Genomic DNA, 25493 nt, shown 5'->3' on the forward strand with positions numbered 1-25493 from the left:
TAGACCAATGGATCAGTTCAGTTCAGTTCAGTTCAGTTGCTCATTCGTGTCCGACTCTTTGCGACCCCATGAACTGCAGCACGCCAGGCCTCCCTGTCCATCACCATCTCCCGGAGTTCACTCATACTCACGTCCATCGAGTCCGTGATGCCATCCAGCCATCTCATCCTCTGTCCTCCCCTTCTCCTCCTGCCCCCAATCCCTCCCAGCATCAGAGTCTTTCCCAATGACTCAACTCTTCGCATGAGGTGGCCAAAGTACTGGAGTTTCAGCTTTAGCATCATTCCCTCCAAAGAAATCCCAGGGCTGATCTCCTTCAGAATGGACTGGTTGGATCTCCCCGCAGTCCAAGGGACTCTCAAGAGTCTTCTCCAACACCACAGTTCAAAAGCATCAATTCTTCGGTGCTCAGCTTTCTTTACAGTCCAACTCTCTCATCCACACATGATCACAGGAAAAACCATAGCCTTGACTAGATGGACCTTAGTCGGCAAAGTAATGTCTCTGTTTTTGAATATACTATCTAGGTTGGTCATAACTTTTCTTCCAAGGAGTAAACATCTTTTAATTTCATGGCTGCAGTCACCATCTGCAGTGATTCTGGAGCCCCAAAAAATAAAGTCTGACACTGTTTCTGCTGTTTCCCCATCTATTTCCCATGAAGTGATGGGACCAGATGCCATGATCTTCGTTTTCTGAATGTTGAGCTTTAAGCCAACTTTTTCACTCTCCTCTTTCACTTTCATCAAGAGGCTCTTTAGCTCCTCTTCACTTTCTGTCATAAGGGTGGTGTCATCTGCATATCTGAGGTTATTGATATTTCTCCCAGCAATCTTGATTCCAGCTGTGTTTCTTCCAGTCCAGCGTTTCTCATGATGTACTCTGCATATAAGTTAAATAAGCAGGGTGACAATATACAGCCTTGACGCACTCCTTTTCCTATTTGGAACCAGTCTGTTGTTCCATGTCCAGTTCTAACTGTTGCTTCCTGACCTGCATACAGATTTCTCAAGAGGCAGGTTAGGTAGTCTGGTATTCCCATCTCTTTCAGAATTTTCCACAGTTTATTATGATCCACACAATCAAAGGCTTTGGCATAGTCAATAAAGCAGAAAGAGATGTTTTTCTGGAACTCTCTTGCTTTTTCCATGATCCAGTGGATGTTGGCAATTTGATCTCTGGTTCCTCAAGTGGGAACTTGTTACGGAGGCAAAATTTCTAGCTCCAGCCCTGATCTACTAAATGTGAAACTCTACTGGTAGGCACAGCTATCTATGTTTTAACAAGTCTTTCAGGAAATGCTGATGAAAGTTTGAGAGCATCTGAAAGTTTGAGAAGAGCTGAAGTCCTCAGCCATCCAGAAATGACTCCTCCCTCTGCTTTCTATGGCAGAGAAAGCTTTGCTACCTTTGCAGGTGAGAACAAATCATTCTCTTCTCAGGAGCCAAGCCGCACTGTTGCTATGGCAACAGAATACGAATTTAGCATTGCCTGGAGGTGGGGTTGGGAGCGTGGGTGAGACAATCAGGAAGAACATTGGTATGGAAGATTTAGAAATCTAGATGGTGTAGGAATTTGCTAATTTATGCCCCCCCTCCCCAAACTGGGAGAATGTTTATGGGACTAGATCTTGAGGTTTCTAGATCAAGAAGCACTGTTCATAATTTGGATGGGGCTTAATGTATTGGTAGATATGGCCCTTCCCAGAGGTTGTATATTCATCGTATGAAAAGTTGGGAGAAAGACTTCAAAGCAGATGTGCACTGGATTTTGTCCCACAATCCATTATATCTTCAAAGTCAGAAACCCTTTAAAAAGGAAGGAATTCAAAAATTTCAGGAAAAGGGAATAAAGGATGGGATAGTTTATGTTTATCTAGTCCAGGCACCTCTTCACCACATCTTTGATATAAACTTTTAGTAATAAAAAGGGCATCAGTATGGCTTTAGTGTAGGAAGTCGAAGCCACTCTAGGTAGTTAAAGCAGCAAGGTGTGTGCATGGATGCAAGCTCAATCGTGCCTGACTCTTTGAGACCCCATGGATTGTAGCTTACCATCTTCTCTGTTCATAGCATTTTTCAGGCAAGAAATACTGGAGTGGGTTGCCATTTCCTACTCCAGGAGATCTTCCTAATCCAGGGATCGAACCTGCATCTCAGGATATTTGCACCTAATTAGATACTTGCAAAATCATAGAAAGGGATAGAGCAGTTTGGGGTGGGGAACAGTAGCATTTTAGGTTTGGGAGTTTAATCCTCTGATTGAAAAAACCCAGTGCAGACACTGCTGTCTCAACAGCCACTTGACATGATGAAAGTTTTGACTAGACATGGAATTCAGCTGCTCCCTTTATCCACTGACACCCTGGACACTCTGTGGCATATGACCTTGCTTGCCAGCAAAAATTATAGCAGGAAAATCGCTTCTGTCTCACTTCTGTCTTCAAGTGAAATCATTCAAGTGAATGATTAATTCAAGTGAATCATTCAAGTGAAAGTCGCTCAGTTGTGTCCGACTCTTTTCGACCCCATGGACTGTACAGTCCATGGAATTTTCCAGGCCAGAATACTGGAGTGGGCAGCCTTTCCCTTCTCTAGGGGATCTTCCCAACCCAGGGATCAAACCCAGATCTCCCGCATTTCAAGCAGATTCTTTACCACTGAGCCACTGAGGAAGCCCTGGTTGTGATTAAATTCATCAGGGGGTCCAAAGTATGACATTTAAATACATGTTCTTATCTGATTTATAGGACCCTTCCCATCTCACTCAAAACAGCAGAACTGAGCCACATCTTCCATGAAAGTTAGGTTTCGGTTTTGTTTTTTAACTGACATTCCAGATCCAATTCAGTTTAAGGCAACACATAAATGGTTCAATTGAATTGTTAAGTTGAGGCTGCCACCAAATCATTTTCTCTACTTAAGCCACCAAGGAACGATCAAAGAAAGGGAGATGATGGTACTGGTTGCAATGTGGTTTCAAAATAGGGCCTCAAAATCTCTGAAGCTTCCTTCCTTCAAAAGGCAAACATGATTGCTTTCCTCTTGGGTGTAGGTCAAACTTAGGGACTCACTTCTAATGAGCAAATTTCCCTCTAAGCTCCATTTTCACTGCATCTCACAAATTTAAATAAGTTGTGTTTCTATTTAGTTCCATATGCTTTTAAATTTCTCTTGAGATTTCTTCTCTGACCCGTATATTACATAGAAGTGTTGGTTAATCTCCAAATATTGGGGAATTTTCCAGCTATCTTTCTGCTACTGATTTCTAGTTTAATTCTACTGAGGTCTGAGGACATACGTCCTACGATTTCTATTCTCTCATGTTTGCTAAGTTGTGTTTGATAGCCAGAATGCAACCTGTCTTTCTTAACGTTTCATGCAAGTTTGAGAAGAACATGTATTCTCCTGTTTTTCATTCAGTTCAGTCGCTCAATCGTGTCCAACTCTTTGCGACCACGTGAACCGCAGCAGGCCAGGCCTCCCTGTCCATCACCAACTCCCGGAGTCCACCCAAACCCAAGTCCATTGAGTCGGTGATGCCATCCAACCATCTCATCCTCTGTCGTTCCCTTCTCCTGCCCTCAATCTTTCCCAGCATCAAGGTCTTTTCGAATGAGTCAGCTCTCCACATCAGGTGGCCAAAGTATTGGAGTTTCAGCTTCAACATCAGTCCCTCCAATGAACACCCAGGACTGATCTCCTTTAGGATGGACTGGTTGGATCTCCTTGCAGTCCAAGGGACTCTCAAGAGCCTTATCCAACACCACAGTTCAAAAGCATCAATTCTTCAGCACTCAGCTTTCTTTATAGTCCAAGTCTCACATCCATACACGACTACTGGAAAACCATAGCCTTGACTAGACGGACCTTTGCTGGCAAAGTAATGCCTCTGCTTTTTAATATGCTGTCTAGGTTGGTCATAACTTTCCTTCCAAGGAGCAAGTGTCTTTTAATTTCATGGCTGCAGTCACCATCTGCAGTGATTTTGGAGCCCAGAAAAATAAAGTCAGCCACTGTTTCCACTGTTTCCCCATCTATTTGCCATGAAGTGATGGGACTGGATGTCATGATCTTCGTTTTCTGAATGTTGAACTTTAAGCCAACTTTTTCACTCTCCTCTTTCACTTTCATCAAGAGGCTCTTTAGTTCTTCTTCACTTTCTGCCATAAGGGTGGTGTCATCTGCATATCTGAGGTTATTGATATTTCTCCTGGAAATCTTGCTTCCAGCTTGTGCTTCCTCCAGCCCAGCATTTCTCATGATGTACTTTGCATATAAGTTAAATAAGCAGGGTGACAATATACAGCCTTGACATACTCCTTTTCCTATTTGGAACCAGTCTGTTCCATGTCCAGTTCTAACTGTTGCTTCCTGACCTGCATACAGATTTCTCAAGAGGCAGGTAAGGTGGTCTGGTATTCCCATCGCTTTCAGAATTTTCCACAGTTGATTGTGATCCACACAGTCAAAGGCTTTGGCATAGTCAATAAAGCAGAAATAGTTGTTTTTCTGGGACTCTATTGCTTTTTCGATGATCCAGCGGATGTTGGCAATTTGATCTCTGGTTCCTCTGTCTTTTCTAAAACCAGCTTGAATGCAGTATTTTATAATTGCCAATCAGATCAGGTTGATTGATAATACTATTCAGGTCAATTTTGTCCTAGCTTGTCTATTTATTGTTAAAGAGGGATGTTGAAATCTCCAAGTGTAATTGTGGATTTGTCTATTTCTCTTTGCAGTTATGTTTTGCCTCGTTTATATTCATGCTCTGTTCTTACGTACATACAGGTACATACATACCTGTTTAGTATTATGTCTTCTTGGAACATTGACCCCCTTCAACATTATACAATATTCCTCTTGATCCCTGAACATTTTTCTTGTTCTATGGTCTCCTTCATCTGAAACTAATTCAGCTGCTCTAGATTTCTTTTGAATTGTGATATATCTTTTTCCATCCCTTTACTTTCAAACTATCTTAAGTTTTATATTTGTAGTGAGTTTCTTATAGATAACAGACTGTTGGGTCTTTATTTTGTTTTTTTTTCATCCATTCTGAGAAGGCTCTGTTTTTAAATTGTTTCATTTAGACCATTCACATATAAAATGATTATTAATATAATTGGGTTAATATCTTCCATGTTTGCAACTGTTTTTCTGTTCATTCCGCTTATTCTTTCTTTTTGCCCCCTTTTCCTGCCTTCTCTGTTTCTAATGGAGCAGTTTATATCATTCCATTTATCTCCTCTCTTAGCATATTAATCATACTACTCTTTAAAATTTGTTAATGGTTGCCCAAGAGAGTGTGCAGGGCTTCCCCAGCGGCTCGTCTGTAAAGAATCCATCTCCAGGGCAGGAGGCACAGGAGGCAGAGGTGTGATCCCTGGGTTGGGAAGATCCCATGAAGGAGACATGGCAACCCACTCCAGTATTCTGGCCTGGAGAATTCCATGGACAGAGGAGCCGGGCAGGCTACAGTCCATGGGACTGCAGAGTCCCACACGACTGAGCGACTAACAAAACAACATTCTTTATTTTTAAGCTCCCAATCCAATTGACTTCCCTTTATGTGGCAGGTCAGCCTGAGTTGGCAGAGGGTTCTGCTTGGAGCTAAGCCGCTAGCCTTTAAGACCACAAATTTCCCAGAGGGAAAATCACGTTTGCCCCTGTCACGACACGGGGCTGTGTTGTGACAAATCTGGGCGTGTCACTGGTTCATCTTACCTCTTCCAATTCTGCACATGTGTCCTAATATACTCAGAGCTGGTAATGGGAATACCCATAACACAGAAGGTGTATTATCAAATCATGTCGATGAAGTAATCATCTTATGCACAACACCCCACCCCCTCCACCCCCCACGTAGTGCTACAAAATAGAGATTTTGCAAAGCAGTGGCCACATCTCCTTCACTACTTTGGAACATTTTTATGGAGTTGTGGATCTTTCCAATTTAAGCATTAAATTGAAATGGAACAAATTAAAAAAACAAAAACCGCCAAGGCTGTCCTGCATGTGTCCTTTCGCTTCCTGTCCAGCCTCTGTGCCCCCACGGACAATAGCCCACGATGCTCCTCTGTCCATGGGTTTCTCCCAGCAAGAATATGGAGTGGGTAGCCATGACAGTCTTCAGAGGATCTTCCTGACCCTAGGATCGAACCCACCTCTTCTGTATTGCAGGTGGATTCTTTATCCACTGAGCCACCTGGGAAGCCCAAGTCCTTATGATTTTAAGTAAAAACTAAAACAAGGAAGGAATTCAACATAAATACATACTGAGCTATTACTATGTTTGAAGCCTCGTGCTAAATAGTCTCTAAAGCAAATTCCATCAAGGAGAAACAAGGAAAGGCCTTTTACAGTAACATAACATCTAATAAAAATTCTGTAGTTACTCCTTTCTAACCGAAGTACAGTTTTGCTACAACAGGCACTAAGATTTTCCAAAAGATGCACTCAGATTTCTCAACCTGGGTCAACCTCAAGGTTGTAAAGGATTACTCATTATTTAAAAATATGGAATTTTGTCCCATTGTTAGAGACCATGTTCCACTTTTAGCTTCAAATATAGTAACCTTGCTCTTGACCCAGGACATCCATCCCCTCTACCCCACTGACAAGCTTCCTGTCTATAGAGATCCATGCTTTTCGCCCTAAAATGGGCATAACCGAAAGAGAAGGAAAATCACCTGCCAAGGCATAGAAATCTTAAATTCTTGTGTGCTTTGGCACGTGGTCTTTATTCCGGTTTTCCCCAAGGTTGCATTAGCTAGACTCTTCAAGGTCTCTTGCATCTACAGACTACTGCGATTAAAATGTATAAGGAATTCACATAAAGCTCCTGACTCTATGGGAAATTAGCTAGCTGAGGGTTTAGGCTAACCACAGGGTAGGAGTAAATCTGGTCTCTCTTTGAAAAACCTTCCAGGGGCTAGCATCCCCCGCCAGCAACAGAGCGCGCCGAGGTACCACGTGTCTGCACCAACAGCGGGATTGGCCCAGCGCTTTTTAGCTCTGCGGTCTAGACGCGCACGGTCCCGCCCAGCTGCCAGAGGAGCCGGGAGGCCGAAAGAAGAGGCTGGAGGGAGATCGCGGAGGGGAGGGGGCGGGAGGGGGGTGGGGGATCCGGAGGCGCCCGTGCCCGGGAATCTGGGAGGGCCCGGAGCGGCGCCAGGCGGCTCGCCTCGCCACAACTTGCCCAGAACACACAGGCCTCACCCTGCGCCCTGGAAGAAGGAGCCGGCCCACTGCTTCCCTCTTGGCTGCTCCTCGGCCTCCGCGGGCCCGCCTGCGCCAGCAGCACCCCTGGAATCTGCGTCCCCAGCCTTGCCCCCGTCCGCCTGCAGCGCCCGGCGCCCGCCCAGGAGCGCGCCGGCTGGGGTGAGTCTAAGTCCGGGATGCGCCAGGCGTGCAGGGAAGGCCGGAGCATCTCGGTGCCGCGAAGCCGTGGCCTCCTCCGTCTTTTTCGCCGAAGCGAGCCAAGGCGCTGCAGACCCCGAGGGGCCTGCCTGCCGCAATCCTCACTCCCCGTTTGTCTCGCCTTCAGGGGACGGCGCCGAGGCACCACTGGAGGCCGCGTTCCCGGGCCTTTGTCTTTGTGGATTCGGCGGGTCGGCCCAGCGGTGCGCCCGGGGCGAGAGACGCTGCACCCGGCTAGCGGCCCCGCTGAGGCTTGGGGGCCAGAGGGAATGGGAAAGCGGTCCCCCTTCTTTCCTGTTCCGGCCATCTTGCGATTTAGATTCAGCCTAGGGGCCAGCGTGGCCAACCACGCGGCGCTCGGGGCCAGGCTGGTGGCGGGGAGTGGAGATGAGCGCCTCGGGGGCCAGCGCACCTCCTCCCCCGAATACAGAGGGAGCGCGCGGAGAGACCCCCACCTTAATTTCCGAGGGCTTGAACCCAGAGCTCGGGTGAATTCCCCTAACAGGCCAGAGGCACAGGAAATACGAGGGACAGGGGCCGGGAGCTGACGTTTTACCTAACCAAGCGCCTAATTCATTCGGATCATCCTTTATCCACGTGTCCTTTTGGCAAATTCTTAACACCTTTTCTCTGCCTGACGTATACTAGGTTCTGGGGATATAACGGTGAGCAAGAGAGACCACCGTCCTTGTTCCCGCGGATCCTGCAGCCCAGTGGATGGAGTCCACGGTACCTAGACCTGCCAGGTTGGTGTCCTGACGCCTTTTAAGCAGACTGGGAAACTGAGGCCTAGGGCTGATATAACTTGTTCTAGGTCTGCACGTGGAAGAATCAGACCCTGAAGCTAGATCTGTAAGATTTGTATGCTGGCTGCAGTGAATTGGTACTAGCTCTTTTTTCCCCAAAAAATCCCATTCAAAATTATTGGGATGTATGGTTTCTGTGAAGTCTTATGAAGTGTATGCTTAAATTTTTGGATGCTTTCCTGTGGACTTATTTGTAGTTCTCAGTGTTTAGAAAGGGCTAGAAATGGTTGATATTACAACGTTGCTTCCAGTTACTCTCAACTGTATTTTCCTTTCTTCTGTTCTTTGGCTGTTAGGAAAGACAGAAATTTTCCTGATGGTTGGTCCAAACAGGGACTCCCTGGTGGACTGAGGGATGGCTGGCTTTTCCTCAGTTCCTGCATCTCAGGCAGCCCCCAGAAGACCTGGAGAATGAGAGGCCTGAGGTCTACAGGTTGCTGCTAGAAATATTTTAGCCCCTCCAGAAAACAGAATGCAGCTGCTGCACAAGTTTGTAAGGTAAATACCAGGGCCCTATAAAGTTTCCCCTCCGTATAATTGTTTTGAAAATGTATCCTTTTGGAAAGACAAGTAAAGTATTACACATTCTGGGAAGTTCTCTGGTTGGTAAGAGTTTTCCTGGTGGCTCAGACGGTAAAGAATCTGCCTGCAATGCAGGAGACCTGGGTTTGACCCCTGGGTCAGGAAGATCTCTTGGAGAAGGGAATAGCAACTCACTCCAGTCTTCTTCCCTGGAGAATCCCATGGACAGGGGATCCTGGCGGGCTACAGCCCATGGGATTGCAGAGTCAGGCACGACTGAAGGACTAATACACACATGCTCCATCAAATATAATTGACTACACTTTAAATTTAATTCTTAAAACAACTATTACGTATACTATACAAAATGGACCCTTAATATTCAGTGTTACCCTTCAATGAGTTTTGACAAATGTATATATATCCCTAGGTATATCAACAGCCCAATCAGAATAGAGAACATTTTTTATTATACCCCCAAAGTGTCTTTATGCTTTCTGGCAGCCAGCCCCCCTCCATCCCATTGATTTTTACAAAGATTTGTGGCTTAACGTTTTTCTGAGCTGCGTGTGAAAGATGAGGATGAATGGCTATTTCTCATCCCAAAACCTAAGGCGAGGGTCAGAGGCTGGCGGCTAGGATGTGGTTCCCCAAGCCTTAGGGACTTGGAGGGTGGTGTCTGGGGAACTGGGAAGTGTGTCCCCTGGAGGGGTGGTCCGCCGTCCTCTGGGGTCCAAGACGACTTCTCCTCTGATCCCGCAGGACTCTGGGCGCCCGCTGACCGCGCGCTGGCCGCCTCGCACTTCGCTCCAGGTGCCCGCCCGGGGCGCTGCCATAGCAACGGCCTGGACGCCCAGACCTTAGGCCGCCGCCGCCGCCGGGACCCGGCCTTCTCCCGCTCCCGAGGGGTGGGGCGGCGGCGGCCCGGGCCGGGAAGACGGGACTGCCCCCTCCCCCGATGCCAGCGGAGGCGGCGGATTTGCTTCCAAGCATGGTAAGGAGCCGGGAACCCGGGGATGCCAGCCTGCGGATGCGGCGGGGTGGGGTAGGGGGAGCGATGTGGGGGACGGCGGGACCCCCAGCTCCCTCCGCCTCCCCCTGCTTCTCTCTCCTTCCCGCAGCCCTTTCAGAAGCACGTCTACTACCCGCTCGCCGCCGCCGGCGGCCTGGAGGCACCCGACGCCTCCGCAGCGGCCGCGGCGGGCGGGGCCGCCATGGCCTGTGGCCCCCCCAGCGCGGCGTCGGGCCCCCTGCCCTTCTTCCAGTTCCGCCCGCGGCTGGAGAGTGTGGACTGGCGGCGGCTGAGCGCCATCGACGTGGACAAGGTGGCGGGCGCCGTGGACGTCCTCACGCTGCAGGAGAACATCATGAACATCACCTTCTGCAAGCTGGAGGACGAGAAGTGCCCTCACTGCCAGTCGGGCGTGGACCCGGTGCTGCTGAAGCTCATCCGCTTGGCGCAGCTCACCATCGAGTACCTGCTGCACTCGCAGGAGTTCCTCACCTCGCAGCTGCACGGCCTGGAAGAGCGGCTGCGCCGGAGCCTGGCCGAAGGCGAGCACAGCAAGAAGCTCCTCACCAAGCAGGCCGGCGAGATCAAGCTGCTCAAGGAAGAGTGTAAACGCAGGAAGAAGTTGATCTCCACCCAGCAGCTGATGATCGAGGCCAAAGCCAGCTATTACCAGGTGGGACGCTGCCTCGCGATTGGCCAGTAAAACCCTCAGTGCCTACTGGCTGGGATATTGAGAGTCCTTTCCTATTGCTCTGCCCTTTGTGTTTGTTTAAGATTTGTTTAAATCAGGAGAAAGTACTCTTTAAGCGAAAGAGTACTTTTAACCAACAGATGACATGGCTCATTACCTTGTGCAGACTAACACGGGGTTAATAATTTAACGAGCAGCCTTGTCTGCAGTGCTTTATTGAATTATCTAGAAGCTGGTGGTTCGAGAAGCTGTTTCCTCCTCCTAACAGGTGTAATGAAAAATAAACCAGGTGCAAATTGCTGTTGAGGTTGGGCCCCAACAGCAATGATATGGAATACTTGCATCTTGTGGATTTCCGCCCTCCCCCCCATTTTTAAATTTTGAAATGTTGTAAAATTTACAGGAAGATTGCAAGAACAATGCTAAGACTTCTGATACCCTTCAACTAAATCCACCAATTATTAGCATTTGCCACACTGGCTTTATTTCCTCTGTGTCTGTACCATGCTATTACTGTTAAGCCGTCTGGCAGTGAGCTGCAGAGTCCTAAATATTTCAATGTATATATTTTCTGAGAAGAAGAATACTTGCTAGTATAACAGCACTGTTTTAAAATTCTTGTCTTTTTGTTCTTAATCTCCAGCTGTTTGTTCTTGAGCCCAAGATAAATATTGTCATTTTTGAGTGTAATGAAGTCAGTGTATGTATCTTTTATGAATTAGGTGGAGAAAGGAAGAATGCTTGAAGATATCAAAGTAGGCAATAGACTGACAGAGACTGATTTCACACCCAGTCATTTTGGCTAAATAGGACTAAACAGGCCTTAGTGGATTTAGGGGATGGTGGAGCCAAAGCAGGAGAGAGTGTAGAGAAATGAGTGTGGGTGCAGAAAGCAGTGTGATGAATTGTCCTCAGGACCATCCCAATAGGAGCCTTGGGAGAAGTGTACTTACACTAGGTGAACTGCCAGGAAAGAATCCTGTTAGAAAGTCTTAATGTTTAGCCTTGGGTACACAACCCCTAGATGAAATCATCAACGATCCCAGATATCAATAATTGCCTATTTGTTTCATAAATGCTATTTAAAAACTAAATATTGATAAATAGTGCCGAGATGGTTCTCTAGAAATATATTATTGTAAAATGGATAGAATGGGTTCTGTTTAAAACCTTTAAAGAAAGTGCAACTGACTTTGATGTTAAGCAGTGAAACATTAAAACCTGTAACATAAAAATTTTATGTTTATAAACATTTTTTCATTCTTTTGGTTATCATAGAAACAGCTGTTAGTAAATGAAGACTGTAAAATGTTAATGATATATGAGGATAATAAACTAATGGCACACTTCTATCAAATGAGTGGAACCTGCCAACTCTTGACCACTCAACAGACTCTCTGAGTGGTAGTGGTAGCTGTATGGCGTGCCCAGGGGGTGGCCAAGAAGAGGAAGGAAAGACCACACCACCTTTTCCTACTTAGTGTATTTAGTGTAGGTACACTCTGCCCTCTATTAAGTGACTTGCCGTGGTCTCTTTGTGGAGCTCTTGAGCTGTGAGAGCATTTAGGGTGACAACTCCAGAGTTATTCTACTTGGGTTTGAATCCCAGCTATTCCTCTGCACAAGTCATTTAACTTCTAAACCTTAGTTTCCTCATCTGGAAAACAAGAGCCTTAGTAGCAGAATCCCATGAGATAATGCATGTAAGCATGAGGTGGTCGGTTTAGGTGGTTTAGTCACTAAGTTGTGTCCGACTCTTGCGACCCCATGGACTGTAGCCCTCCAGTCTCCTCTGTCCTTAGGATTCTCCAGGCAAGAATACTGGAGTGGTTTGCCATTTCCTTCTCCAATAGCATGAGGAAGGCTTAGTAAATAACATCTGACAAGTGGACATTGATATCTGCGGGGGCTTCTCCATAGTGAGCTGTGGTTACCTGTGATCTACGTCTTTGTGATATAATTATAGTGAATAAGCCTAAGGCAAAACCTGAAGAGGAAAGCATGTAAATAGCACAGTAGGATTGAAGCAGCAAAATCCAGACTGAGAGACACTTAGCAGGACAAATGTTCATTTTCTTTATCAAGAAAGTTATAAGGAAAAGAGAGCTGGAGGTTCAACCTATAGACTAGCAGAGAATTAAGAGACAAAACAACTAATTGCAAGATATAACTTTATTTGGGTCCTGATTCAAAACAAAGTGCAAAGGATGTCCCTGGTGGTCCACTGGCTAAGACCCTATGCTCCCAATGCGGGGGGCCCAGGTTCCGTCCCTTGTCAGGGAACTAGATTCCGCATGCCACAACTAAGACCTGGTACAGTCAAATAAATAATAAAAATAATTATTATTTTTTAAAAATACAAAAATGTTTTCTAAGGCAATGTGTGAAATATTGGGAAAAAAATAATTGGTTGGATATTTGTCAATAATTAAGGAATTTACACATTTTAAAAGGTGGGATGATAATATTATGATCGTGTTAAAAGAAAATCCTTTTGGAGATAGATTCTGAAATATTGACAGATGAAATACATGATATCCAGGATTTACTAAGAATAGTCCTGGGGAAGGATATAGATGAACAAGTTGATTGGTTTTTGTTGTTATTTGTTTAAAAATTATGTTAAAAAGTAGAGAATAGAGATATTGGCAAGATTGGTTTTTTTCAGTAAGTTCGTCTTAGGAGGCCAAATATTCCTAAGCATGTGATCAGTGATCTGTTAATGCTGGGCTCTGGGGATAAAGCTGTGAATAAAGAGAAGAGAGTTCATACTCTCAGGAAGCTGACATTCTAGATCCTAGAGGAACTGGACAGGAGATAAGAAGCAAAGGAAGTAACTAAACCTGATAATATTAAGTGGTGAGATGGACAATGATGCAAAAAGACAGTGCCTGGCAGGGAGCGTATCCAGGAAGATTTCTTACGGACGTGCGGCGCAGCCCCAGCATGGAAGATGGTCCATAAATGACATCTCGAATGTTGGGAAGGAGCCAGACTTCCGCGGGAAAGTCTGGGGAAAATTCAGGCGGGGGACAGGCCAGTGCAGAGTGTCTGAAGCTGGCCTGCGTAAGGGACAGGAAGAAGGCTGGCATGGCTGGAGTGTCATAGACAAGTTGGTGCTGGTGGGCTGGGAACCAGCTATGTAACGGGAGCAGCCTCAAGGGTTCCAGGAACCACCATGTTGGGCTCCGTTAACTGAGATGGTTTTCACTGGCGTGTGTTTAGTTTGGGAAGAACACCCCGGGTGTAAATGTCTTTTTAGTTATGCTTTCAGCATCAGTTGCCAGGCTGGTATCTCTTGCGGAAAAGCCCCCAAGAGGGAGTGCTTCAGGTACCAAGATTTTAATTCAAATTAGGTGGAAAGGCACTTGTTAGAGACACTTGGATTCATTGCTTTCTCCTTTTCAGTGTCATTTTTGTGACAAGGCCTTTATGAACCAAGCTTTCCTACAAAGTCATATTCAGCGCCGTCACCCTGAAGATTCGCATCTTGGTAAGTAGTGAGCTCTGCTTCAGAGAGCTATTTTCTTTAGCCCTATAATAAAGATACTATTTCTGGTAGCTTTTTCTTTTTTCAGTGAGACATGGTCCAAAGCATCTCAATCCTTTTAAAAGAAAGTGTCATAGTCCTTGTTTGAACACTCCTTAAGTGAATATTGATCCCCTGTGATGTGCCATGCACTGCATTAGGGCTCAAGGATGCAGCCATAAGCAAAACAGACCCTGTCTGGCTCTCTTACATCCTAATAGAGGGGATGGAGGAGTCACGTCTAAACAAATGAGTGATGTTTCCAAGTGGCAGCAAGTGCGATGAAGAAAATAAAGTAGGAGAATGGGACTGAGAGTGACTCCTGGTGGTCAGCCAAGGCCTCATTAAGGAAGTGATATTTGGTCAGAAACCAGAATGATGAGAGGGTCCCTGCATGCAGGAAATCTAGGAAATGAAGATCTCAGGCAGAGGAAATTCTCACTGTCAGCTGTGTTTGGGGGGCGGGGCAGGCCGGTGTGTTTAGGGAACAGATAAAAGTTTGGTGGAGCAGAGTGAGCAGAGGTGGGCTAGGAAGGGGGCCAGGTCACATAGGGCCTCAAATGCCCTGGTTAGGAATGTGGGCGATTTAATCAGCATAATGAGAAGCCACTGGAGGATTTTAAGTTGGAGGGGTGGGGACATGATGTAATTTGGACTGGTACTTTTATATTTTTTTGGCTGAGCCACTCAGCTTATGGGATCTTAGTTCCCTGACCAGGGATCCAAAGCACTGCCAGTGAAAGCGCCTAGTCCTAACCATGCGATGGCCATGGAATTGCCTCCAATTTGTACCTTTACATGACCCATCTACTAGTGGGCGGGGAACAGACAATAGGGACGGAGGTGGAAGCAGGTTGAAGTATGAGGAGGCTGCACCAGGTAGCCCAGGGGAGAGAAGGCGGCAGCCGGACCAGGACTGGAGGTGGGAGACGTGGAGATGGAGAGGATTTATTCTGGACACAGAGCCCACAGCCATGTGACTCCACATGGGAGCTGGAGATGAAGTAAAGATGATCCTGGGCTTCTGTCCTGTAGAAATGGGTGAATGGTTATCTTGTTTACTGAGGGGAGGACCAGGAGGGGAGCACATTGAGGGAGGAAGAAGGATGGGGAATTTGGGTTGGCTCTGGGTACACTCAAGTCACACATATAGTCGCCATGCATGTGAGGACGCTGGAGGTCAAGGTGGAGGCCCAGGCTGGAGATAAAAACCTGGGAGAAGTTAGCAGAACTGGGCTGGATGAGGTCACTTAAAAAGAGAAGACAACTCAGGGCCAGCCCCCCACTAGGAGCCCAGGAGGAGCAGCTGACAGTGAGAAACTGCAGTGATGGAGGCAGGAGGGAAGTGGAGAGTGTGTTGTCATGGAAACCAAGGGGCATGAGGGTTTCAAGGAGGAGGCAGTGACCCCCAATGATCTTGAGGCACAGAGTGAGATAAAGACCAAGAAGTGACCAAATGGCCATTGATGGCCTTGACATTGCGGCAGCAAACTGCTGGGGACAAAAGCTGGACTGGAGTGAGCTGAGCTGAGGATCCGGCAAGGAAGTGGTCATGTCGATTACAGCCATTTATTTCAGTAACGTTTGCTGGGAGAGAAAGCAGGGACAGGAGGCAGTATCTGGAGGGAAAGTGGGACCAAGGGAAGATTTTATCTTATTTGCAGTGAGAGATACTAAGATGTGCTTGGGTGCCAGTGTGAATTAACCAGTGCCTAGAGGGGCTAATTGAAGGAACAGAAGAGGGGAGGGGCTCTGTGGCTTGGAAGGAACCAGGTTTGCAACTAATCTAAATGTTCTCAGAAGCAAAGAATGCAAGGCCTGTTTCTCCATGAGCAGATCAGAGCAACTCTACAGATTGCCACAGTAACCCATGGAAATGCTCATTATGATCTAAATGTTTTTGGTACCTGGACGTTTATACTTCTAGCTTGTTACTCACTACCTGTACCTGCTTTTCCCTCCCTTTTGGGCTTGTTTCCATTTCTGCCTATTTCTGAAAGATTTATTTAGGAGACAGCTGAGCTTTGTATAAACAACATGAATAGCATAAAATTCCACTTGTAAGCCATGAATCGTGGATACAGTTTAACAGTATATTGGAGAAATTGGGGAGATTAAATATATTTTAAATTAACCTATCATTCTTCAGTGTGAAACTGACCTTCTTTCTCTTCTGTTTCAGTATCTTATTCTATCTCATACTCGTTTCAGAGAGTATTTCAGACTCTGAAATGAGTATTATTTCTTCAGGTCATCTTTGAGATTCTGACTTTCTACTTTGGTTTCCATACCTTTCATGTCTACACTCACAGACACATGTATATCCATTCAGTCATGTGTACATCTGCATGTAAGTACATGAACATAAGTGTTCTTCCCTTCACTTGTTGCTTCCTTTTACAACTTCTCAGTAGTTCATTTTTGCCCCGTGGATGGGTTGTGGCCCAAGTTTGCATTTTGAGTGCCAGCCTCTGCTTGTCTGAGCACTGATGACATGTTCAGGAGAGTTCCGTGGGAGCCAGAAAGATGGTGACCATAGAGATTTCAATATTGAGGTATCTGCGGTTGAAGCTGTTGATTTCCTTTCTCTGATTGAGACAGGCGTCTTGGAGAAGAGCCCAGGATTATTCCTTTGCTCCCTGAACGGGCTCTCACCCTGCCTCTGCAGGGTTAATCCAACCTCAACCCAGTGGCTGAAAGAATCTGCTTAAAAATAATTCGGTGCCCAACGATGCAAAGGGCTGAAAATACAAAGTAAAGAGTAAAGTTGGCTCATGCAGCATGAAAAAGAGTAATATCCCAAGAAAAAGCAGTTTCCTTTGTCTTTGTCTTATTAGTAGCACTGTACCCTGTAAGTTTTCCAATGGGTTTCTAAGAGATGATATTTTAACGATATTTCTGTTACAACAGAGTATAAGGCAAGGGCTCAGACGGACAAGCTCCAAAGTGAGATCGACATGTTGAAGGAGCAGCTGCAGCTCACCAAGTCTCAGCTAGAGGCTGCACAGCATGCCCACGCAGTCAGGCTCTCTAAGGTATGAGGCTGAATTCTGAAGCAGTGACGTGTTGGGAAGGATTGGGGTTCATCCCCTTTAAATATTCAGTAGAGTTCACCAGTGAAACCATCAGGTCCTGAACTTCTCTTCATTGGGAGTTTCTCTTGATTACTGATTCAATCTCTCCTCCTTATTGGTTTGTTTGGATTTTCTGTTTCTTCATGATTCAATCTTGGCAGATTGTATAGTCTCTAGGAATTTTTGAGACTTTGGACCACTGTGTTTATACTTTAAGAGATGTAAGGACAAAAGGAACGCTATGTGCTGCCTTTGGTTTGGGAAAATCATTGTGCACAGACCTCCCTTTATACGCAGTGTTTTTTGCAACAAAACAAGAATTTGCAAGTCTCACCGACCCATGTGAGGTGAAGCTGTGCCCATTTATTTAAAATTCTGCAGGCTTGCTTCATGTCAGAGCTTTTAAAGCCATGTATTAAATCAATTTCAGGAATATGAAATGCAGAAAACAAAAGAGGAAGAATTTCTGAAGTTATTCGATAGATGGAAAGAAGAAGAAAAGGAGAAACTAGTTGATGAAATGGAAAAAGTCAAGGAAATGTTTATGAAGGAGTTTAAAGAACTGACTTCTAAGAACTCAGCATTAGAATATGTGAGTATTAAACCTAGGAGTCCTCATAGCATCAACAGAGTTGTGGCCTTTAGAGGTGGCATAACAGTGGCAATGTGGCCCTCAGACCCACAAGTTCCTTTATCGTGCCCTGGCCCAGACTCCCATCCTCCCTGAGAGCCTAGGGAGCTTGGGCATATGGAAAACAGAGCAAGTCCTTAAGAGCAGGAGCTCTGGCCCCAAACCCCAGTGCAGAACACTTGGTACATTTGGGTCAGATCAGAGAAGGACCCTCTTGCTTAACTTATTAGGTTTGGATAGCCTGAAACCATAACCCCTTCCCCAAGTTTTGGAGCTTTCCAAAGGAACTTTCTAGAAAGACTGACACAGATCTCCAATGTGGGAGAAAGAAGCTGACCCAGAAAGAGGCCTGTTCAGTCTGAGTGAGGTGGGTGAGCTGGATGTGATTAAATGCAGCCCCTCCCGCTTCCCTGTGAGAGCAGCCTTGGTCCCAGGGAAGCAAAGGAGACCAGGGAAGATTCTTGAGCTCCCTCTAGGGGCAACGTGTTTTATAAACGGAAACAGAGGGGTAGTTTGGGAAAACTGCGAAGATCCTTCTCTAAAACGCCCTGAACCCTCTCATGGGGATGGGCAAACTATGACTTGGGACTCAAATCTAGCAAACCACCTGATTTTGTATGGCCCTTGATCTAAGAAAGGGTTTTACACTTTAAAGTGGCTGAACAAAGTCAAAAGGAAATACGTTTCATGACATGAAAATGGTATCAGTTGGCCTTCCGGTATGTCTACAAGAGAGCATTTTGGAATACAGCTGTGCGGTTTCCTCTACACTTTCTCTATGGAGCTTCTGTGCTGCCACCATGGAGTTGAGTCGCTGTGACCAAGACCTTATGTGTCTCCAAAGTCAAATACTATCTGGCTCTTTACAGAAAAAGTTTGCCAGCCGCTGTCTATAAAGCAAATGTGGCCCAGGGTTAGTTAGCTATTGGTGGCAGTGAAATGGATGTTCATTATACTGTCCTTTCAACCTTTCCGTAAGTTGTAATTTGCAGATAAAAAGTTGAGGGGAAGTTAACGTGGGGTGGCTCACTGTGTCTTTTCTGTAGGGCTTCCTTCAGGCAACTCCCTGTTGCTTCAGGTGTCCCCACATCACCTCCCTTGGGTCTGAGCATCAGAGCTCTTGGACAGTTGTTGTTGTTCAGGTGCTCAGTCGTGCCCAACTCTTTGCGGCACCGTGGACTGCAGCATGCCAGGCTTCCCTGTCCTGCACCATCTCCTGGAGTTTGCTCAAACTTGGAGCTGGTGATGCCCTCCAACCATCTCATCCTCTGTCGCCCCCTTCTGGCCGCCTCACTAAATCACCCAGTCTATCAACTGCACGCAATTCCTGTTTCTGGCAACTGTTAACCTGCCCGTCACCAGTCGCCTAAGATTAGAAAGTTAGGTTTTCCTTTCCCTTTTTCACCCTGTGCATATTCTTTTATTGGAAGAAGTAAAACAGGAAAACCACTGTGAAGAGAAGCACGATGAGTGTCTTGTAGGACAGTCAGATTTAATGTATGGCTACAGGCTCCCCAATTTTGTTCTCTGTTTCAGTCTTTATTTCTTAATTAAAAATTAAAAACATTATTTTTTTTGGCTGTGCTGGGTCTTCGTTGCTCTGCAGGCTTTTCTCTAGCTGGGGAGAGCTGCGGCTATGCTCTAGCTGTGAAGCTCAAGCTTCTCATTGCAGTGGTTTCTCTTGTTGCGGGGCATGGACTCTAAGACACGCCAGCTTCGGTAGTTGTGGCCTGTGGGCTCAGTAGTTGCGGCTCCCAGGCTCTCGAGCACGGGCTCAATAGTTGTGGCGCACGGGCTTAGTTGCTCTGTGGCATGTAGGATCTTCACGGATCAGGGATTGAACCCGCGTCTCCTGCATTTGCAGGTGGATTCTTTACCACTGAGCCACCAGGGAGGCCCTCTGCTTCAGTCTTATAGAAGTATGAACATTTTTACCAGTGATTTTTACTTCTCTTTTCTAGCAATTGTCAGAAATCCAGAAGTCCAATATGCAGATCAAGTCTAACATAGGCACGCTAAAAGATGCGCATGAGTTTAAAGAAGAGCGTCCACAGCATCCCCAGGATTTCCAAAATGTGATGCAGCTACTTGACAATCAGGTACGTAGAAGTGGGTGACTACTGATTCTTCTTGGTGAAGTAATTTATAGGAGACAGCATCTAAGAAAAAGTGTCTCTTTCAGTGATGGTGACAGTGACTAATTCTTTTTTTCTTGTCTCCTATTGCATGTGTAATTCATAATAGATGTTCATTAGATACTTCAGTTCAGTCACTCACTCGTCCGATTCTTTGCAACCCCACGGACTGCAGCATGCCAGGCTTCCCTGTCCATCAGCAACTCCTGGAGCTTACTCACACTCATGTCCATCGAGTCAGTGATGCCATCCAAGCATCTCATCCTCTGTTGTCCCCTTCTCCTCCTGCCTTCAATCTTTCCCAGCATCAGGGTCTTTTCAAATGAGTCAGTTTTTCACATCAGGTGACCAAAGTGTCGGAGTTTCAGTTTCGGCATCAGTCCTTCCAATGATTATTCAGGGCTGATCTCCTTCAGAATGGACTGGTTGGATCTCCTTGCAGTCCAAGGGACTCTTCAAGAGTCTTCTCCAACACCACAGTTCAAAAGCATCAATTCTTTGGCACTCAGCCTTCTTTATTAGATACTTACTGATTGACTAATAGATGTGGATACAGAACGTCTGGCAACGTTGTTTAATTTTTCCTCGAATGATATATGTTTGAATTAGTTTATATTACTTTAGTAGTTATTTTTCATGTTTCAGATGAAGGCCCACTTTCGAAAGGCATAGAAAGGCATTTTGAAGCACAGACTGTGTTTTCAGAGCGTATAAGCTGCACTGGTGAACTGATGATCTTTTACACATATCAGATGAATTACAGTCATCTGGAAGTGAACCTCAGTAATCAGTACAGCCTTCATCCTGGCTCTTTTGGTCACAGTGACTTAGGAGAACTTGTTTTAGCCAGAAAACAGAGATTAAAGCTTATGAAGTCACGATTCTTTTTCAAAAAGCAGTATTACATCATTTTAAAAAGTAAATGTGTTTTTCAGGGACCTATTATATAACACATGGAACTGTTCAATGTTATGTGGCAGCCTGGATGGGAGGGGGTCTGGAGGAAAATGGATACATGTATGTGAATGGTTGAGTCCCTTCGCTGTTCCCATGAAACTATCACAACATTGTTAAATGGTTCTGCGTGTGTGTGCTGTCATTTTAGTTGTGTTCGACTCTGTGTGACCCCCTGGACTGTAGCCCGCCAGGTTCCTCTGTTCATGGGATTTCCCAGGCAAGAATACTGGAGTGGATTGCCATGCCCTCCTCCAGGGGATCTCCCCAACCAAAGGATCGAACCAGCATCTGTTTTGTCTCCTGCATTGGTGGGCAGGTTCTTTACCACTAGCGCCAGCTGGGAAGCCCAACCAGCTATACCCTAAGACAAAATTAAAAAAAATTTTTTTAAAGTGTTTGTGAATATGGACTACAACCACAGCTTCTTGTCTTGCCTCTCTCCCCCAAATCTACCTTCTGCATTGCAGCCAGGCTGACCACATCACCACCCTGCCTAAAATCCTTTGGTGTCTCCCCCTTTTTCACAGAAAAAACTCTAGAACCGTTAACCAGGATTCAGAGTCCCTGGGCATCTGGTCCTGCTATCTCCCACCATTCTTGGCTTTACCTTGACACACCAGCAGTGCCTAAAAGCGCCTGGTTCCAGCTTTCTTTGTTGTGTACTTCCTGGTTTTTAGGTGCCATCACTTACTCAGCTGGAATGGCATCTCTTCTGGAAAGTTCTCCTGGGCCTCTGGGTTAATGCATGCCACAGTCCTCCAAGCTGGACCTGACCACGTGCACATTATGTGGAAACCTCCCGTTGTTATATCCACTTTCCCCCCGACCGCCCCCAGGGAGGGCAGGGCCCGCCTCTTAGTCCTCTACCAGCCTGGTGGCACCAGTAGTAAAGAACCCACCTGCCAATGCAGGAGACATAAGAGGCACTGGTTCAGTCCCTGGGTTGGGAAGATCCCCTGCAGGAGGGCATGGCAACCCATGCCAGTATTCTTGCCTGGGAAATCCCATGGACAGAGGAGCCTGGAGGTCTACAGTCCAGGGGGTAGCAGAGTTGGACACAACTGTTGCGACTTAGCATGCACGCACACAGCCTGCTGCAGCTGCCCAATGAGGTGCAGATACATGGTAGGGAATCAGGAATTGGGTCCTGATGGTTGCTCCCAACAGGCTGCTCCCTCGCTAGCTGAGGGACTCGGCTATGAAACTCTCAGGTGCCACGTGAATTTCTTTTGTCTGAGGCCTTCCTGCAAGCTCTGTCAGTGCATAACCCATAGACTCAGAAACCGTGATGTTTCCTTTTGACTTCTTAGGTTGGCAGGCTAACACCTGGTTTTTTAAAATGAAGTTTTATTGAAACACAGAGCTTCCCTGGTGGCTCAGATGGTAAAGAATCTGCCTGCAGTGTGGGAGACCTGGGTTCTATACCTGGGTAGGGAAGATCCCCTGGAGGAGGGCATGGCAACCCACTCTAGTATTCTTGCCTGGAGAATCCCCGTGGACAGAGGAGCCTGGCGGGGACAGTCCATAGGATTGCAGAGTCGGACTGGACTGAACAACTAAGCACTAAGACGCAGCCTTGCTACTATGTATCATCTGGCTGTTCATTCACATTTTACTTATGGCTGTTCTCCCATTCCTGGTAGTAGTGAGTCATCTGGCCCCCCCCGAGCCTAACATATTTTCTATTAGCCCCTTAATAGAAAATATTTGTTGACCTCTGCCTCAACATGTAAGGTGAAAACCAGGTGCAAGTGTGATTAGTTTCTGACTGTATTTGTCTTTAAAAATGGCTGCTAAAATGTTACCCAAATAGTTGGGTTTCCTAGATACTCACTGAGAAAGAAGCTCTTGTTCTGAGTAGATGTCATCATTATGAGTGCATGCCAAGTGGCTTCAGTCATGTCTGACTCTTTGCGACCCAATGGACATAGCCCACCAGGCTCGTCTGTCCATGGAATTTTCCAGGCAGAAATACTGGAGTGGGTTGTCATACCCTCCTCCAGGGGATCTTCCCTACCCCGGGATCAAACCCACGTCTCTTATTTCTCCTCCATTGGTAGGCAGGTTCTTTACCACTAGTGACACCTGGAAAGCCCGTCATTATTATAGTTGGACCTGAATTTCTCCTATTTTACTGTTTTGCAGGAAAGCAAGTGGACAGCTCGTGTTCAGGCTCTTCATCAAGAACACAAGAAAGAAAAGAGCCGGGTAAGATTAAGAAATGATTGGCCTATAAAAAGTGGGTCTTTCTGAAAAGAATATTTGCTCTCTTTATAATAAGATAGTATTTGTCCACTGAAAACAATTTGTAGAGAAATGTATAACAAAAACTTAAATTACTTATAATTCCAATACCAAAGATAACCAGTGCTACTGCTTTGTTATAATTTCTTCAGTCTTTTTGATGCTGTAAATGTGCTTCTTTAGGTACAGAAACCCATACATATAATTTGTCTCACAGTTTTAAAATTATGCTTTATATCTATAACTTTATACATTTTAATTTATCATAAACATTTTCCTATGTTTTAAAATATTCTTCAAAATCGTGATTTTTTTAATGACTCCATGATGATCTTATTGATGTATCATCAACTATTTAATCTCTTCTTCATTGTTGAATACATATTTCTAATTTTTCTACATTACAGAGTGGCAATCTAAGTTTTGAATACAGGCCTACCTTGTTTTATTGCACTTTGCAGATAATTGTGTTTTATATAAATTGAAGGTTTGTGGCAACCCTGCATTGTCAGATGATGCATTTTTTAGCGATAAAGTATTTTTAATTAACATATGTATATCGTTTTTTAGACATAATGTTATTGCACACTTAATGGGCCACAATGTAGTGTAATGTAACTTTTACATGCAGTAGGATACTAAAAAATTTATGCGACTCATTTTATTGCAATTTGGCTCTATTGCTATGATCTGGAACTTAATCCACAGTATCTCCAGGTCTATCTATAAAAACGAGGATTGTTTATATTAAAGTCACTTTTTAAGTCATTTTAATGAAAACAAAAATTGATTGTAACACCTATTTCCATTCTGTTAGGTACATCAGAAATTTAAGTGTTAAGATGCTTTTATAATAGTGCAAAAATATAAAATAAATTTATTTGAGATTTTTAGGTAGGAAAACATCTGTTTATTTTTTCACTTTAAATTGTATGTGTTTCGTAGCCCTTTGTATCCCCTTTTGGGCAAACAGGATAGACTGGGTGGCTGATAAACAACAGAAACTTATTTCTCATGGTTCTATTGCTCCAGCAATTGGACAGAGAGAGTTTGTTAAAAATAGTGGCTGGCCTATGAGTAGATATAACACCCAATTCATTTCTCCAACCTAAGCCACCCTTCTGAGCTCCAGACGAGATAGCCAGCTTGGTACTCGGCCTCTGCACAACTTTTTAAATGTGATGTGTCTAAAATGAGGTCCTTGGGTTTGTTCCCAGACATCTTTTTCTTTTTGGTTGATGGCATCCTCGTTCACTCAAGTGCAGACATTGATTCCCATCTCTTCCTCAACTCCCAGTTCCAGGCTATTGATGGATCCTGCTGAGTATCTCATATCCACGTTTTTCCGGACATTTCTATGCCTTCCATTGCTTCTCCACTGAGCTCCCAGCATTTCCAAAAGGGAAACCCCTTTTGGGTCTATCCAGTCTCCCAGTTCCAGCCTTCCTCTTGTAATCTGCTCTCTGCAGAGCAGACAGAACAACCTGGCTGTTCAGCTCGTCCTGATCCTCTCTCTCAACCTACTATTTTAGCTATGATGGCCTTCTGGTAATTTATAGAACACGCAGCCTTTTTTCTCCTTGTACATGTGGTTTTTTACTTCTGGGAGGTACTTCCCCTTGCTCCTTATGCAGCTGGCTCCTTCCCCTCTGATTTAGTTTTCTCTGAAAGTGAAAGTGTTAGTCACTCAGTCATGTCCTATTCTTTGTGATCCCATGGACTGCAGCCCACTAGGCTCCTCTGTCCATGGAATTCTCCAGGCAAGAGTACTGGAGTGGGTTCCCACTCCCTCCTTCTCCAGGAGATCTTCCCAACCCAGGGATCAAACCCAGGTTTCCTGCATTGCAGGCAGATTCTTCACCATCTGAGCTACCAGGAAAGCCCTAGTTTTCTCTGCTGTGTTGCAAATTACTACAGATTTAGTATGTCACAGTTTCCATGGGATAGGAATCCAGGCATGGCTTAGCTGGGTCTTCTGCTTGGGGTTTCATGAGCTGCATTGGAGGTGTCAGCTGAGCTGTCTTCTCTGGGGCTCTGGCGCCTCTCCGAAGCCTGTTCAGATGGGTGGCAATGTGCAGTTCCCCATGGTCAGCCGTGGGAGTCAGGGTGGAGTGAGATCCTCAGCTCCGCAGTTCACAACCTGACTGTGACTTCTTCAAGGCCAATAGGAGAGCATCACTCCTGCCTTCATTCTCCTCCTTTAAGACACTTGAAGTCACCCAAGACCACTCCATCCAGGGAAGCGATCCTCTCCCTAATTATTCTCATCACTTCACAAGTGTAACTCTGACTGATCACTATTTTAAGTAGTTTGTTGACTTGTCTATTGTCTGTCTCTCCAACGAGATCATTAGCCTTTTGAGGGAAGGGCTCTGTTTACTCCTCCACTGCATTCCCAGAATCTAATAATGTTCCTAAAATGTTCTTGTTGTTGTTCAGTTGTATTCGACTCTTTGAGGCCCCATGGACTG

The 25493-nt window shown here is 45.5% G+C and overlaps 1 protein-coding gene across 3 annotated transcripts in view; it reads left to right on the forward strand.

Annotated features, from left to right (window-relative positions):
- The window catches only part of DZIP1 (DAZ interacting zinc finger protein 1), a 49152-nt gene continuing 30761 nt past the window's right edge, over nucleotides 7103–25493 (forward strand). The window contains exons 1-10 of one of the 3 annotated variants that reach the window (XM_018056438.1): nucleotides 7103–7382; nucleotides 8070–8167; nucleotides 8524–8725; nucleotides 9512–9743; nucleotides 9871–10434; nucleotides 13861–13945; nucleotides 16892–17016; nucleotides 17486–17647; nucleotides 19648–19785; nucleotides 22924–22986. In XM_018056438.1, the coding sequence (XP_017911927.1) occupies nucleotides 9708–9743; nucleotides 9871–10434; nucleotides 13861–13945; nucleotides 16892–17016; nucleotides 17486–17647; nucleotides 19648–19785; nucleotides 22924–22986 (1173 nt within the window). In that variant the 5' untranslated portion in view covers nucleotides 7103–7382; nucleotides 8070–8167; nucleotides 8524–8725; nucleotides 9512–9707. The remainder of the gene's footprint in view (nucleotides 7383–8069; nucleotides 8168–8523; nucleotides 8726–9511; nucleotides 9744–9870; nucleotides 10435–13860; nucleotides 13946–16891; nucleotides 17017–17485; nucleotides 17648–19647; nucleotides 19786–22923; nucleotides 22987–25493) is intronic. The other 2 variants (XM_018056437.1, XM_018056439.1) reach the window with 2 other exon arrangements.

This window comes from Capra hircus, chromosome 12 (genome assembly GCF_001704415.2).
Source record: "Capra hircus breed San Clemente chromosome 12, ASM170441v1, whole genome shotgun sequence".
Classification (NCBI taxonomy): Eukaryota; Metazoa; Chordata; class Mammalia; order Artiodactyla; family Bovidae; genus Capra; species Capra hircus.